Genomic DNA, 15,945 nt, shown 5'->3' with positions numbered 1-15,945 from the left:
AGGCAATAAGTACTCTGTTGCCATGGGTGGGAGGAAAGGTCTTCAAAAAAAAATTAAATAAATAAATAAAAAGAACTAAGTCCTGCCATTAAAAAAGAAGAAGAAAAGATTATGGTCTAGTTGAATTAATTTGACTCAACCTGAAATGTGGACTTATCAGATGTTAATTTTGTTAAATTTTCCAGTACTCTCAGGCATATTTTATTTTCATCAGAAATGATTTACTTTTTCCATACACGACTTAAATTGTTCATGTCCTTTCCTGAAATTTTTGACGGGTCGCCATTTCCGCACTTAGTGTTTTATGCCATGTTTAGTTTTTTGATTCATTCAATTGCTTACACGGATGATGAAAATGTTACTCAGGGGCGCATCTTTTGCTTGCAGGTTGTTTGTGTCCTTTGGTTTTATTGTTTATAATTTGGTTATCTGGTTTCCAAGCTGTGCTGGCGGTGCAGAGTCAACCTCTAGCCAATCCTCATGCTCGTAACTCATTTGTGCTATCTGACCCACCCATTGGACTCTTTGGACCCATAGAAATTTCACCCGCTGTGGTTCCCCGCTATCCATATCCCGGGGAACCATTGCCACCAATGTATCCTTCCTTTCCAAGCACGTACGAGCCAATATTGACTGGAAAATGCCTCGTAAATTTTTCGTCTATCTCAAGCGTCTTGGACAAAGCAGCATCTGATTGTTCCGCACCTTTAGCGGGACTTGTTGGGAATGTGATATGCTGTCCCCAAGTTAGTAGTTTACTGCACATTTTCCAAGGGAATTACAGCAGTGGGTCCCATATGCTAGTTCTGAACAAGGCAGCTGCGAATGATTGTTTCTCGGATATTGTTAGTATATTAGCCAGCCGAGGGGCAAACAGTACAATCCCTACGCTTTGCTCTGTAAATTCATTCAATCTCACCGGGGGGTCTTGTCCCTTGAAGGATGTAACAACCTTTGAAAAGATGGTAAATACGAGCAAATTACTGGATGCTTGCAGCACCGTTGATCCATTGAAAGAGTGTTGCAGACCTGTTTGTCAGCCCGCAATTATGGATGCGGCACTTCGCATCTCATTTGGGGGCTCGAGTCTTGCGGAGAATACGAATATGATTGGTAAGCCTACTGAGATGGATGTTCTAAGTGATTGTAAAGGAGTGGTGTATGCATGGCTTTCTACAAAGCTCTCAGCAGATGCTGCCAACACTGCGTTTCGGATATTATCTAGCTGCAAAGTCAACCAAGGTATGGTGTTTAGTCTATTCTTATCTAGCAATAAAAAAATGTTTCCTTATCCATTGCTTGAAATTGTCTAATGTGCATTCGACTATTGTTTCATTATTTAGCAAGCATTTGAAAGTAAAATCAGATTTTTCCTTCTTCTGAAATTGTTTTATTATTGACAATGGAAGGCACACTAGAAGTAGATTAACAGCTCAATCATTTAAAAGTGAACAAACCAAAACTATTCCACTAGGTAGGAGGAATAACATTAACTGTATTCTTTAACTAGAAACAAAGCCCAATTGTATTGCACCCTTTACTTGAAATCCTGAAGTAGATGCCCAACTTTCAGGAACCAGTAACAATAAATCCGTATGAAGCAGAAATACATAGAGATGTAGAAAGTTACCCAAATAAAACCTGCTGATGCTGAATATGCAATATGCAACATACCATTGTCTCATTGCGTAGAAGTAACTGACGCATGTCGTAGGTATTGAACAGATAATAAGAGATGAGAACATAAACTTGCATATATTTATGATGAAAAACATCATGATAATGTTATGCTAAGAAAAATGACATAATCACATGCTCAGGGCTAAAAACCAAATTGCAACACTCAAACAGCCAGACAACCATTCAGTATAATAATCCTGACTTTCACATAGAAACATGACCGCAACAGTAGAATGCACATAACGTAGGACGATCGAGTAATCGATGGAAGGACTAATATATTTCGCTTTGATACCAAACCAATGTATGACGAATCTATGGAAGGGATTGTCTACTAAATTTTAATCACGGATTCAGGAGTTTAGAGTATGTTCTTGAAGGTGTTTGAGTTTCAAAGAAATTGAAAATTCTGGATGATTTAATAATATGGGAAAATATATTTGGGAATAAGGGTGAAAAGGATGGGTGGAAATTAGGATTTTGGGTCCTATAATTTGTGATTAAATTGGAAAATATTCCTACTAGGTTGAGGGTATGTTTGAAAAAGTGCAGTTGTATGTCGGGAAGGTGCAGACATATGCCAGGAAGTTGCATACGTTTGCCCGGAAGCTGGCAGACGTATGCCGAGAAGTTGCAAAAAGAGTTTGGAGCAAGATTAAGGGGCACATGGTTTAGGCTGACATGGATGGGTAAAACGAAAGGAAAAATTAGGGTTTTGAGGTTTTAGGCAAGGAGAAACAATATTTCTGGTTCGTGAGCATATTGTTTTTCTAGAGGAAACTAAGAAAAGAAGAAATAAACTAGGATAAATCTAGATTTCAAGAAATGAAAAAACAAGATGCTTATCTCAAGGCATTTCACCAAATGTTTTCTTTGGCATCTCTCCTTTTATACTTATCTCAAGGCATCCCACCAAGAGTTTTCTTTGGCATCTCTCCAAAGGTAAAGGTTTTGCTAGAATCACACTAGCAATACGCTAGGCATCACATCCAGATTCTAGGCTTTGCACCTTGGAGAAGATAACGCATCACACCTTGAGGATGAAGGCTTCACACCCACAATTTTGCAAAGCAGCAAAGAACAATTCTTTTCATTCATTCAGCCATCCATAACATCCATCATTATCATTATTAAAACGAAAGTGCCATGGGGCTTACAATATATGTGAAAAAGAAGAGAACTAGAAAGTTCTCACAACCTTAACAAAAACTTTATGACTTTTAGATTAAAATACCCTCTAATGACTTAAAAGCTTGTTCACCACCTAAATTCCAGTAATACATGTGTGACGCCTACTTAAAACACTCATAACTCAAGAAACTTAATTGATTTTGTTGGCAAAAGGCCATGGTACCCCTACTATAATTGAAGGGACTTAAAAGATACCTAAAAAAAATATTAGACCTTGGGATGGTCCCCATCGTACACCTTCGCTTAAAAGACATGAGTCGTTCAGTATAATGGTCAGGATTAGTAGTAGGAGTTTGTCAAATATGATCCTCACACGTGTCACAAATGATTGTCCTTTCTAATGAATTAGATACTTCCAACACACAAGTAGCTTTAGGTAATCATTTTGTTGGTATGAAATAATATAATCATAAGGTGTGCCTTCGGCGTACTCCTTGTGCTTTGACCATCACAATAGATAAAAAGCATGTTCGTCTCTTATGGTAGCTTCCTCTGTCTTAGTTCTAATACCTTTTGATAAGGGACAACCTTTCCACCGGACTAAATATTTCCATTTTAGTATGTCAGACAATCGTTTACTCTTTTGAGTCCAATCTAAATCTTGATTCATTTACAATGTAGACCTTTAGATTTCTGACCACAGATGGAATAAAAGTCATATTTAGGGGCACTACATCATCATGTCCTTTTGCACTAATAGAAACTCTCGCAGACTTTGTCGAATGATTATTCTTTTCCAAACGCTTTGAATAAAGACCGTCACTATCTTTATCTCCGTGTAACGCGTATGAGCTACATATCGGCAGAACCACCTTTATATAACGGTAGTGCTCTGAGTCGTTGCTCTAATTACGTGCTCCCCATAGAAGGCATCAACAATAATTGTTTTGGTGCGAACTTCTGTCTGTCTGCAACCTTTGGAGTCGAATAGATGATGTGCATGAAAATCTTGGTGAATGCGATCCAAACTGTTCAAATGGGATAGCAACCCTTCAAATTTGGAGTATAAGCCTTCTAATAACTCAACTATTTGATTGGAACTGCATCTAGACGACATGTTTCCAACTTGAGCTTTGTTACTAAATCTAATGCAGGATGGAGCTAAGGAAGGACTAATACTTTGCTCTGATACCAAATCTAGTGCAGGACGATCGACGGAAGGACTAATACTTCGCTTTGATACCAAACCGATGCTGGACGAATCTATGGAAAGGATTGTCTAATAAATTTTAAATAATGGATTGAGGAGTTTAAGGCGGGTTCTTGAAGGTATTTGAGTTTCAAAGAAATTAGAGAATCTATATGGTTTGAGTATACAAGAAAATATGTTTGGGAATAGTAGTGCAAAGGACAAGTGAAAATTATGGTTTTGGATCCTAAAATTTGTGATTAAATATGAAAATATTTCTACTAGGTTTAGGGTACATTTGGAAAGGTTTAGACACATGCCAGGAAGATGCAAACATATGTCGGGAAGCTGCAGACGTATGTTGGGAAGACATATGTTGCAAGGGTTTTGGATAAAATTAAGGGACGAAGGGTTTAGGTTGAGATGAGATGGGTAAAGCAAAAAGAAAAATTAAGGTTATGAGGTTTTAGGCAAGTAGAAATAATATTTCCGGTTTGGCATATTGTTTTTGCTTGGAGAAATCTGTATTTCAAGTAATGAAAAACAAAGTACTTATCTCTAGGCATCCCACCAAAATTTTCTTTGGCATCTCGCCAAAAATGAAGAAGATTCTACTAGAATCGCACTAGCAATACCCTAGGCATCACACCAAGGTTCCGGCTTCACATCTTGGAGAAGATAAAGGCATCGCACCTTGAGAATGAAGGCTCCAGGCCCACAATTTTGCAACGCAGCAAAGAACAATCCTTTTGATTCATTCAACCATCCGTAGCATCATTATCATCATTATCAGCATTATCAAGAGAAAAATGTCACTAGGCTTACAATATATATGAAAAAGAGTACTAGAAAGTTCTAAAAACCTAAACTACAACTTCAACACTTTTTAGATTAAAATACACTCTAATGACTAAAAAATTTTGTTCCCCACTTAAAATACCCACAATTCATGTGTGGGGCCATTTAAAACACTCATAATTCAAAAAACTTCAGTGATTTTGATGGGAAATGACTATGGCGCCCCTACTAACTTAAGGGACTTAAAGGACACCTAAAAAATAAAATTTGGACCTTAAGTTGGTCCTCTTGAAGTTCCAAAAAAAAAAGATGATCCTCTTCTGCACATTAAACAATTTTGAGCGATGAGACAAATGTTGCATGTTTAGCATCAACAGTTTTTATTTGGTTTACTTTCTACATCTCTATGGATTTCTTCTACATACAGATTTATTCTTACTGGGCCCAGAAAGTCAGGCATCTACTGTAGGATTTCAATTAAGATCGGATTTACTTTGTGTTGTATCTGAAATGAATCTTGTCTATTTCTATCCTTCAACTCCTCTCTGGACTAGAACTTTTGGGTTTTTCAGTCAATTAACAATTGCGTTATTTTTCTAGTTAAGGAATCGAGTTAATGTTATTTCTACTACTGCGTGGAATAGTTTGGGTTACTTCTTTTTAAATGATCGTGCTGTTAATGTACTTCTAGGCCTTTCATTATCAATGATAATAACTCTGTTTAATTTGTCTGCGGGGGAACTGAGCACATGAAAATGATTTTCTTTTCCACAGTGGGACACCAAACATGCGTGATGGCTTATATTTTGTTTATGCAAACACCTGTATCAGACATGCTTTATGAACTGCTTGCCCATCCAGAACTAGTCAGTAATCTTGCCATTAAAAAAAACTAATCAGTGATCTCACTCTTGCAGTTTGCCCATTGGAATTCAAAGAGCCTTCAGAAGTAATTAAGGCATGCAGCGATGTGGCATCTCCCAATCCATCTTGTTGTAGCTCACTAAATACTTACATTGCGGCAATACAAAAGCAGATGCTAATTACAAATAGGCAAGCCATAAACTGTGCAACATTGTTTGGATCCATGTTACAGAAGGGTGGTGTTATGACAAATATCTATGAGCTTTGTGATGTCGACTTGAAAGACTTTAGTCTTCAAGGTACATTTTCATTTTATGACTTTTTACTTTTTGTCCCTTCTATCTAAACATGAAATCCTTTGTTTCATTCATATATTCTATCTGATCTGTCATTTTTTCCTTTTCTTTTTTGTCAAAACGTGCCTTGCAACTGGAGCAGCATATGGACAACAAGGTTTGCCATTTTCTACTGATTGTTTTCTATTAGGTCCTGTTTGGATTGCAAATAAAACATTTCTGGCAGAAAAAAATTTGCTGGGAATTTTTTTTCTGTGCATGATTTAGAGGGGAATAATGTGATTATGATTAATTTAGAGGGATATTATCAGAAATTGAATGTCCCTCTAGGTAAAAATTGAATAGGGTCGGCTCAAGTTATCTTTTTCATGCGTTAAAAAAGTAGGGAGTTTTATAAATATTTTTTCCTTTCCAAACTTTTCCAAAAAATTCACGCAATCCAAACAGGGCCTTAGTTATCACCTCACAATGTTTCTGTATCTGAATCTGATATTTTAGAAAATTTAAACATTGTTTCTGTTGTGCCTTTATCTAAACCCTAAATTCTGTTGCCAAAGTGTAGGTTGTTTGCTTCGAAGCTTGCCTACGGATATAGTTTTTGACAATTCTACAGGCTTTAGCTTTACATGCGACTTGAGTGACAATATTGCTGCACCATGGCCTTCGTCATCCTCGCTTTCGTCCTTGTCCCTTTGTGCTCCTGGTGAGTAAAAATGTTAATCTGAATTTTTTACTCTAATCCACCAATGATTAACTAATAAGACAAAAAGCAGAAGTCTGTTTACCGAGCAATGATAGAATGAAGGGTGCCCTTGCAAAAATCAGCTTCAAGGGCGCGGGGCGCCCCTATTGCTTGATTTCAGCGAAGTCAAAGTCGTTTCCACTTTTTTTGGCATCATCCACTTTCTTTGGTCCCATCCATAAATGCACTTTGCTGAAATCAACCAATAGGGGCGCCCTTGAGCCCTTGAAGCTGATTTTTGCAAGGGCGCCCTTCATTCTATCATTCCTCCTGTTTAGCATATGTAAAAAGAAACAGAGGCTAGAGTTGCAACCCATATGGCAGTAACAAATCTTGTCAATAATCTTCAAATTTTATGTTCTGACCGTGGCTTCTGAAAAGCTGCAGAGATGTCATTGCCAGCATTGCCAACATCTCAGATCTCTGGAAGCGCTGGTGCGTATGACAGGCTAATTGATTTACTGCTTGCTGTCTACATTCTTCTACACAATTTATTTTGATTAGGCCTTTTTTCATTGTTCTTTCAAAAACTGTTCAGTTCCATTATATATTTCAAAGGATCAATTAGTATTACGTGCTCAGGTATTTGGGCTTTTGCATGGTTCATGTCTTTCAACTTTATACAAGCTTTTTACTCTCTGGTTAAACTTCACTTTTTCACATATCTCTTATTAAAGCAATTTGGTACTTCATGGCATCATTTTGTAGGTCCCATTTCTGTTAGACGTGTAACCACATTGCACAATATTTTTCTATCCTTAGACAAGGTTTTAAATTTCGGTTTCGGTACCGATTTCGGACCCCACCGAAATCCAAAATTTCGGCGAACTCCGAAATTTCATTTCGGGATTTCGGCCGAAATTTAAAACCATGTCCTTAGACATTCCTATCGGTCATCATCATTGAAACAAGCCTTTATAATTATTTCTTTGTTTTTTTTTCTAAAGTATGCAATCCAGACTTGATATTTGTTTGTTGTATTTTACTTAAATATAATGAATTGCGAATTACAATAGGACTGCACCAACGATCAACTCTAAGCCCTTATCTTTTTACGCTAGTTATGGATGAACTTACGGACGGTATCCAGGATGAGGTGCCATGGTGTATGTTATTTGCAGAGATGGTATTAATTGACGAAACCAAAACAGGAGTTAATGCTAAGTTACAGGTATGGAGAACAACTTTGGAATCCAAAGGTTTTAGACTGAGTAGGACTAAGACAGAGTAAATGGAGTGTAACTTTAGTAATGTAAGGAGGCGGGGCGAGGATATAGTAAATATGACTGGACAAGAGGTTCCTAAGAGGGATATCTTTTGCTATCTTGGTTCAATACTACATAAAGAGAGATTGAAGAGGATGTTAACCACATAATAAGAGCAGGTTGGTTGAAGTGGAAGCATGCTTCTGGAGTTCTGTGCGACCATAGAATACCTACCAAGTCAAAGGGAAAGTTTTATAAGACAACCATGAGGCCTAGGGCTGGCAATTTCACCCGTGAAAATGGGGATCCGGAGCGGGGACGAGGATTTAAAAAATTCCCCGCAGCGGGGATGGGGATAGATTTGGCCCCGCCCCGCCCTGCCCTTTCAATATCCAATCATTAATTTATTTTATTATTATTTTCAAGTGTTCTACTATTTTTTGTGAGAACTAGGAATATATTTCTTATAGGCTAGTGATATTAGCACTACCGTATTTTGATAAGTGCACAAATATAGCTTGTCTTTTCTTCGTATATTAGTATAAACATTTGACAACTGTTCAAAAATTAAAAGACAAGATGAGTTAGCCGAAAATATCAAAACATGGGAGTGCCAGCATCAATTTCAGGGCAGGGATTTTGTATTTTTTTTTTTTTTTGTATTTTTTTCCCCAATACATTTGGGTGTGGTCCATCTCGGTCCCCCCTTCTTTTAATGATATCTCTTTGCCATTTCAAAAAAAAAAAAAAAAAAATTTAGGGCAGGGATGGGGCGGGGATTTTGTCCCCGTAGGGTGCGGGGTGGTGATGGGGAGGGGATGGGGATTAGATATTCCCCACCGGAAGGGGACGGGGATTCCCCTCCATCCCCGCTGCGGGGAGGGGGCGGGGGCGGGGACGGGGGATGCAACATCCGGCCACGACCCGCCCCATTGCCAGCCCTAGTGAGGCCAGCCATGCTGTACGGCTCAGAATGTTGGGCCACCAAGAAGCAGCATGTACATAAGATGAGTGTAGAGAAGATGCGATTGCTTAGATGGATGTGCGGCCACACAAGGTTAGATAGAATTAAAAATGAAGACATACGTAAAAAGGTCGGGGTGGCACCAATTGAGGAGAAGATGAGAGAGCACTGCTTAAGATGGTTTGGGCATATCCAACGTAGGCCTTTCGATGCCCCAGTGAGAAGAAGTGACTCGTGCCAAGTTGATGGAGTAAAAAGAGGAAGGGGCAGACCGAAAACAACTTGGGTAGAAACAGTGAGGAATGACTTGATGGCTAGGAACATAACAGAGAACATGACCTTGGATAGGAGAGAATGGAAGAAAATGATCCATGTAGACGAACCCAAATAGTGTTAGACTTGGTCAATTTGAGCCGGGTAGATTCTTTTACCTTCTTCATGAAAATGTTCTAAAGGATTCATTAGCCGACCCCAACTAGTTTGGGACAAAGGCTTAGTTGAGTTGAGTTTAGTGAATTGCGAAAATGGGACAGCACTTAATAGCTTAAGTTTGCATTTGATGTTTAGACTTTAGATTTATCAGGAGCATTTATTATATAGAATGACCCTCATGAAATGTCAAACTGCAAGAATGAATTGTATATAATACAAAGGGAAGTGATATATCCGCCTCTTTTGATTACTTGGGACACCCAGCAGCAGTGCATCAATGACTGCAGAGGGGCTGATGTACTTCACATCAGAATGATTCAATGGGCCTGATTGCCACGTACACTGCTGCGCTGGGTGTTCCAAGTAATCAAAAGGGGCGGATATATCACTTCCCTAATACAAATAGACATAATGTGGTTGGCAATATTCTTATTAGAAGATCAATATTGGTTGTGAACATGAGAGAACGAGGGAGAAAGATGAAAATGTGAAGCACCTAAGATTTGGGTAACTAGTACTACAAAACGTACAATTTTACTTACTAATGATGGATCAACCAAACAACACAGCGGGACTTTTGTATGGAGGATCAGGTGGTTACAAGAGGAAGGCACTCATTGGCTAATGATAACCAAGCACTGGATATTCATTATGTACAGAGATTGTGAGAGATCCGTGTGCTTGCATATGTAGGTCCAAAACTGTAGTCAATGTTCTTGTAGACTTGGTGCTTGGAATTTCTGCCTTGAGTTTTAGAACCATGGTTTAAAAACTTTGATCAAAACATAGTAGTATCAGCCGAGTGATTAGTGTTGGTAACACTGTGACTTAAGATGTATGTGGGCAACTATCATATGGATTGTTGTGCATATCTTTTGGCAATGTTCCGGTTCTTTTTGTTCAAAACAGTCAGAACATTCGCAAGCATCTTGTGGATTGGCCTTTAATAGGTGAGGGACTGTTTTGACCGTTGAAACTGATCTGAACCTGCATTTGAAGACTTGCCTCTCACACCGTGTTCAATGGCCACTTCATTTTGAGACCACTGCTTAGGAAATTCTATTTTCTTGTCTTCTCCATGTAAGATTAAAGCCACTGTAGGAGTAATATGCAACCTTTTTAGGAGCTCTACAAAACTTGCTGATGCGTAGGTCTCCAAACAAATGCGAGTAAAAAAGACTAACCATCAAGGATCATTTTATCAGGATTGTCCTAAGGCACACTCTTTCATTGGCTCATCCCTTTGTAACCCACTGTGTAATGACTTTCATTAGTTAGTAAAATGTCTCCCTCGCCATTCCTCATTTTGATGCTTTATCCCTATGTAACCCACTTGGTAGAGACTTGTTTTAGTAGATAGTATGTTCTGACCTCACAAAAAATCCCCTCCTTTGTAACCCACTGTAGATGCTATTGAGAAGTTATCCTCTCGTCAATAGCACTCGTAGACAAATCTGTGATGCTCTAATAATCAGTGAGGGACTACAAATCTATGTGCCTGAAGGCAGGTACATAGTCTATGAATTCACTGAAAATTACAAAAAATGCACTCTAATCAAGGTCCTTAAGAACATTTCAAAAAAGAGAAAAAAAAAAATCAAGGTCCTAAAGAACACTATATAACCATATCCTATGAAGAGAGGAATGATAGCCCTACCCCCTAGATCCAAGCCCACTGTTTTGTTTGAAATTTGGTTAGTCCATGTTAGGCTATAGAGAACATAAAAGTAGTGGATTTGTCGTGCCATGATTTCCCACCCCAGAGCTCCAACTTGAAGAACCGAAGAGCTCAACCAGTCTATATTTGACCCCATAGTTGCCAGTGCGGGAAGCGAAGGCTCTTGGGAAGGCATGAAGTGTGAAGGGTCAGGGAAGCGTGAAGGGTTGCAAAGGGGAAACGTCAAGGGAATCGTGAAATAATTGAAAAAATGTTAAATTTTAAAAACAAGTGAATTCCATTTCCATCCAACATAAGTCAAGATGTTTTGATCAAGAATCAAACAAGAGATCACAAAAAATCAAACTATAACAAAAAAAAACAGAGAAAATTGGGGAAAACTGCGTCCCACATGATTCGGAACGCTCTTCCCAAATTGGGGAGACGCGCTTCCCAAGTTAGGTTCAGGAATGCACTTCCCCAATTTCTGGGATGCGTTGCATTTCCTGCTTCCGAAATGCCCTTCCCAGGGACCTTCCAGGGACGTTTCTGCTAACTTTATTCAATCCTTAAGACTAAAGAGTACATCAACCTACCTCTATTCATGGGAGGGATGTCTTATTTCTAACCCAAACTTAAGAATACACACCTCTCACAATGAGTTTCCAATTTAGCCAAAATTTCGATATTTGTTCTTGCCAAACGTTTTTAAAGAACCTCATGTAAATTTGATGTAATTTTCAGATTTCACTCAATGTTTGTAGATGTAAAATGTTTTGGGTATGTCTGAGTTGGAGTGTGTGAATCGCCTTCCATTTTCGATGTTAGTTTGTTGGATGGGTCATGTATCAAAATTTACTCCCATTGGATAATTTTAACATTTCCATCTGCGGCCGTTAAATTGAAGATGAGATAACAAAGAACAATGGCTTGTATTCACGGCAAAATATTGGAGGGATAGAATCATCGGATGAGAGCAGATTTTGACACATGGCCCCCACGTATATCAAAGCTTAACAAATATTTATTTTCTTAAAACTTTTGGGTTTATATCAGAAAAACTAAAAAATAAAATATTTACAATATATAGAAGTGTAAAATTTAAGAACAAAATTGCTACAATAAATAATATTACTTTAGAAAATATGAATGTCTCAATGATTTTTATCTCGGGATTATGTCATTTATCAAAAAAAAAAAAAAACAGAAGCAAAAACTCACAATATTTAAAAAAATTGGGGGATATTTGTGAGTACGTTTCACATGGGGCCTAAGGACACCTAGCATTCATTTATCTTTGAAGGTTTTTGAGTAGCACAACACACAATCATTGGTGATGCAGGAGAGACACTATACATTTTGATATTGCCACATGGTTGAGTTATACTGTAAATACCCTAATCATAACTCATAAGTTGCACATGACCACTCGATCACACATCCCTACTGTGCTGCTTACAGAACTTGCAATGCAAGCAAGCGTCTATCATTAGTTTTTTTTTTTTTGGTCTCTATACTGAAGATGGAGTAATTTCTGAGCTGACACTGCCATTTTCCTGTTGCCATGCAGGCCACTGTGATACTGGAGCGAAATTTCCTGCGCCCATTTGTTTGTTTTTTGTTTTCAGCATGCTGTTTTGAAGGAGATTTTGATTTTTACTCTTGGCCAGATTACATGTAAATTGAAGCTGCATTTGGCAACCATTCTCGAGCAATTCCACGCTTCTGTCGCTCCAGAGAATGGCTTTTGTTACCCGGACCCCTGCTTCTGGAATTTTGTAATTCCGTGGTGCATTTTAGGCAAATTTTGCAAAGCCACAAATCACTTCGTCAGTTTGCTGGAATCATTTCGAGAATCATTTCCAAACCTGGCCTGAGTATCCATTTCATGTATAGCAGCTGCCTTGTGGGGCATTTGTGATTGTTTGCTTTTCTTAATGGATTTGAATTACAGATTTTAGTGTTTCTATTTGGGAAGTTGCAGAAAAGTCCCCATAATCTCTGGCTTTTTTGGAGTGGGGTTGGGTTGTGTTACAGACATGGTAGGTTTATCTATAGGAAGGTAATGATTAAGTGAAAGGGTACTCTCTGCATTTCCACTTCTCCAGGTTTCTCATTGTTCAAAGGTGGTGATGCTAAAGGCCCACACTCCAGCAAGACTTTTTGGTTTTTTTAAACCTTGCGTGCCACTGCCACTGCCACCCAACATTTCCCATTATATAGTAGAGAAGTAATGGTAGATATTGTTAAAGTATAAAAGATAAGTAACGCCTTTCTCCAACAACTAAAGCTTTTGGAGAAGTTTGTTAGTTAACATGGTATCAGAGCCAAAGGTCTCGATTTCAAACCTCCCGGATAGCAAAAAAACCCACATGCAATGGTCGGCCCAAAGTGGGACCACATGTACCACGTGTTTACCAAGTGGGCTACACGTGCGGGGGTGTGTTAAAGTATAAAAGATAAATAACGCCTTTCTCCAACAGCTTAAGCTTTTGGAGAAGTTGGTTAGTTAACAGATAAATAAACTCTTAATTTTATATCTTGCTCAACTCAACTCTACTTTAGCCTTTGTCCCAAACTAGTTGGGTCAGCTAATGAATCATTTTGAAAATTTTGATGAAGAAGGTGAAAGAATCTACCCGGCTCAAATTGACTAAGTCTAATCCTGATACTAGTTGGGTTTGTCTGCATGGATCATTTTCTTCTATTCTATCCTATCTAAAGTCATGTTCTATGTTATGTTCCTAGCCTTTAAGTCTTTTCACTGTTTCTACCCAAGAAATTTTATTTCTTGCTATGTAAGTTTATTAATTTCTATAAAAATTTACATTTACAAGGCTTTAAATAACCATTTTTCTTGAGAAGTATTTATTAATTAGTGAAATTTACATTTATAAGGTTTTAACTAACGGCTTATTCGCATGCCAGCCCAAGCTTTCCTTTTATTTTGTTTTGATTTTTATCCTAATTATATGTAGTACAGACTAAAGAATACTGTTTTAAATAACTTTACAGATGATTTTTACTCATAATCTTCTAATATATAAAATATTTGGAATGCAAAACTGAAGGGCGCCCTGGGAAAAACCCATCCCCAATGGCACCTCAATGGATCCATGTCAGCACGAAAAATGTAAACTTAAGCATAGTGATAAATGTGGTGAATAATATGGATCCTCCTTGCAGTTAGGTTTTTGGAAGGGGACCCTTCTTTTTGGCATTCCTAGTAAAATATATAGTAAAAAGTTGCATTTTAGAAAATGTTTTTGCAATGAATCCCTAAATGCAACTTATGTTTAGATACACAAATTATTTTTAACAAGAAACTGGGCAAGCTAAGGGTGTCTTGGGCACGATCCCTTCATATTCCTTATGGGCCAGATTTTTTTGGAGTGTTTTTTTATCCTACGTTTTAGTTCCAGGTCAAGATCCATTTTGAATCTGATTGTCCATCGGAGTGCCCTACATCTTACTTATGTTGTTGGCTTGGTGTCCCCTTACTTACGTTGTACACAGTTAGGGCTTGGTGTCCTATATCTTACTTACGTTGTACACAATTAGGGTTTAGGGTTAAGGAAAGAAGGAAGAAATTTGAGAGAGAGAGAGAGAGAGAATAACCATCGACGTATTGTGATATATGTTTCTTTTCAACTTAGCATACGTGTGGCCTATCCATTTTGCACGCCATGAATGTGCCCACCATTTTACACCCATGAGTGGGCCCACAGTATGTACCTAGATCGACGCCTAAGGTGGGGCCCACCATTATACACATGCATGCTATGATAGGGTGGGTCTCACGAACTCCACTAAAATCCATGCATCCCATGGGACCCACCATTTTACCTCATGTGTTTTGTTACTGTGGTTCCCACGCTCTCCACTCAATACACCTCATGTTTTGTTGGGATGGGGGCTATTATTTTATACTCATGCATAGCATGCCCCCAAGAATGTTAGTTATCATATAAATGCTCTTGATAAGGAAACTGATATATTCTCCTCTTTTTCTCCCTTGGAACGGCCTCATCTTTATGACTGCTCTTTGTATACTACAAGCTAGGGTGCAACTCGGGTAGGGTTCAACCCGATTTCTGGGTGGGTTGGGTTGGGTTGGGTTGCGGGTTGGGAATTAATAACCCGACTGATAATCGGGTTTGGTCGGGTTGGGGTATCAAACAACCCGACCTGAATTGTAACTCGACCATTTTTTGCTATGTTTTTTTTTTTTTCAAATTTTAGTAATATTTAAGGTTATAGACTTTTATTCTTTTACTTTTGGACTTTTATTAGTTATGACTTTTGGGGAAAGTCACTAATATCGCTTGGCTCTTTCTGGGGCCGTTTGGATACGCAGATTTTAGAATCTTGGATTTCCTCAAAATTGTGAATAGGAGACGAGAGAAGAAAGAGACCGGCCGTCGTTTTCTAATTTCTCGCCATGACAGCAAGAGAGCAAGAAGAGATCGTCCTATGTTTCCAGATTTTAGAAATCTCAAGATGGGGGAAAGATTTCTAAAAGCTGTACTTAAAATCCAAGAAACATTGTCAGGACAGCATACAACAGCTTGATCATGAACCCTCTTTTACATTGTTTTCAAATTAAAACCTGGATTCTAAAATCAGCGTATCCAAATGGCTCCTCTGTCTTTCCCAAAAATCAGAAAATGAAACCCTAAATCTTTTCCTTCTTTCCTTCTTCATCCACAAAACCCTAGCTCCCACATCTCCACGGCTCCATTGCTTTATCTCCACGTCTCCGCGGCTTCACCTCCTCCTACGGTAATTAAATGGGTTTACAAGTAAGGCTTCACCTTCATCTCCACGTCTCTTAATTAGTTAATTAGATGAATTATATGACATGTGCATATTTTCTAAGGAAAAATACTGGCAGCACAAGTATTAGTGGGGCCACACATATTTAGATGATCTAAACACGATTCAATATGGAAATCAGGTCGGGTTAAGGAAATTGTTTTTGGGTCGG

At 38.3% G+C, this 15,945-nt stretch overlaps 1 protein-coding gene across 3 annotated transcripts in view; it reads left to right on the top strand.

Annotated features, from left to right (window-relative positions):
• Positions 1–12,935, top strand: part of LOC143858537 (GPI-anchored protein) — a 34,833-nt gene extending 21,898 nt beyond the window's left edge. For 2 of the 3 annotated variants that reach the window (XM_077369186.1, XM_077369187.1), the window contains 6 exons: positions 388–1,242; positions 5,716–5,961; positions 6,101–6,115; positions 6,521–6,661; positions 7,082–7,135; positions 12,529–12,935. In XM_077369186.1, coding sequence (XP_077225301.1) covers positions 388–1,242; positions 5,716–5,961; positions 6,101–6,115; positions 6,521–6,661; positions 7,082–7,135; positions 12,529–12,599 — 1,382 coding nt within the window. In that variant the 3' untranslated portion in view covers positions 12,600–12,935. The remainder of the gene's footprint in view (positions 1–387; positions 1,243–5,715; positions 5,962–6,100; positions 6,116–6,520; positions 6,662–7,081; positions 7,136–12,528) is intronic. The other variant, XM_077369188.1, reaches the window with a different exon arrangement.
• Positions 12,936–15,945: the final 3,010 nt, after the last annotated feature.

This window comes from Tasmannia lanceolata, unplaced genomic scaffold (assembly GCF_043159265.1).
Source record: "Tasmannia lanceolata isolate RefF3 unplaced genomic scaffold, GAP_Taslan_0.1 ptg000026l, whole genome shotgun sequence".
NCBI classification, from domain to species: domain Eukaryota; kingdom Viridiplantae; phylum Streptophyta; class Magnoliopsida; order Canellales; family Winteraceae; genus Tasmannia; species Tasmannia lanceolata.
This window is presented reverse-complemented; position numbering and strand designations above follow the sequence as displayed.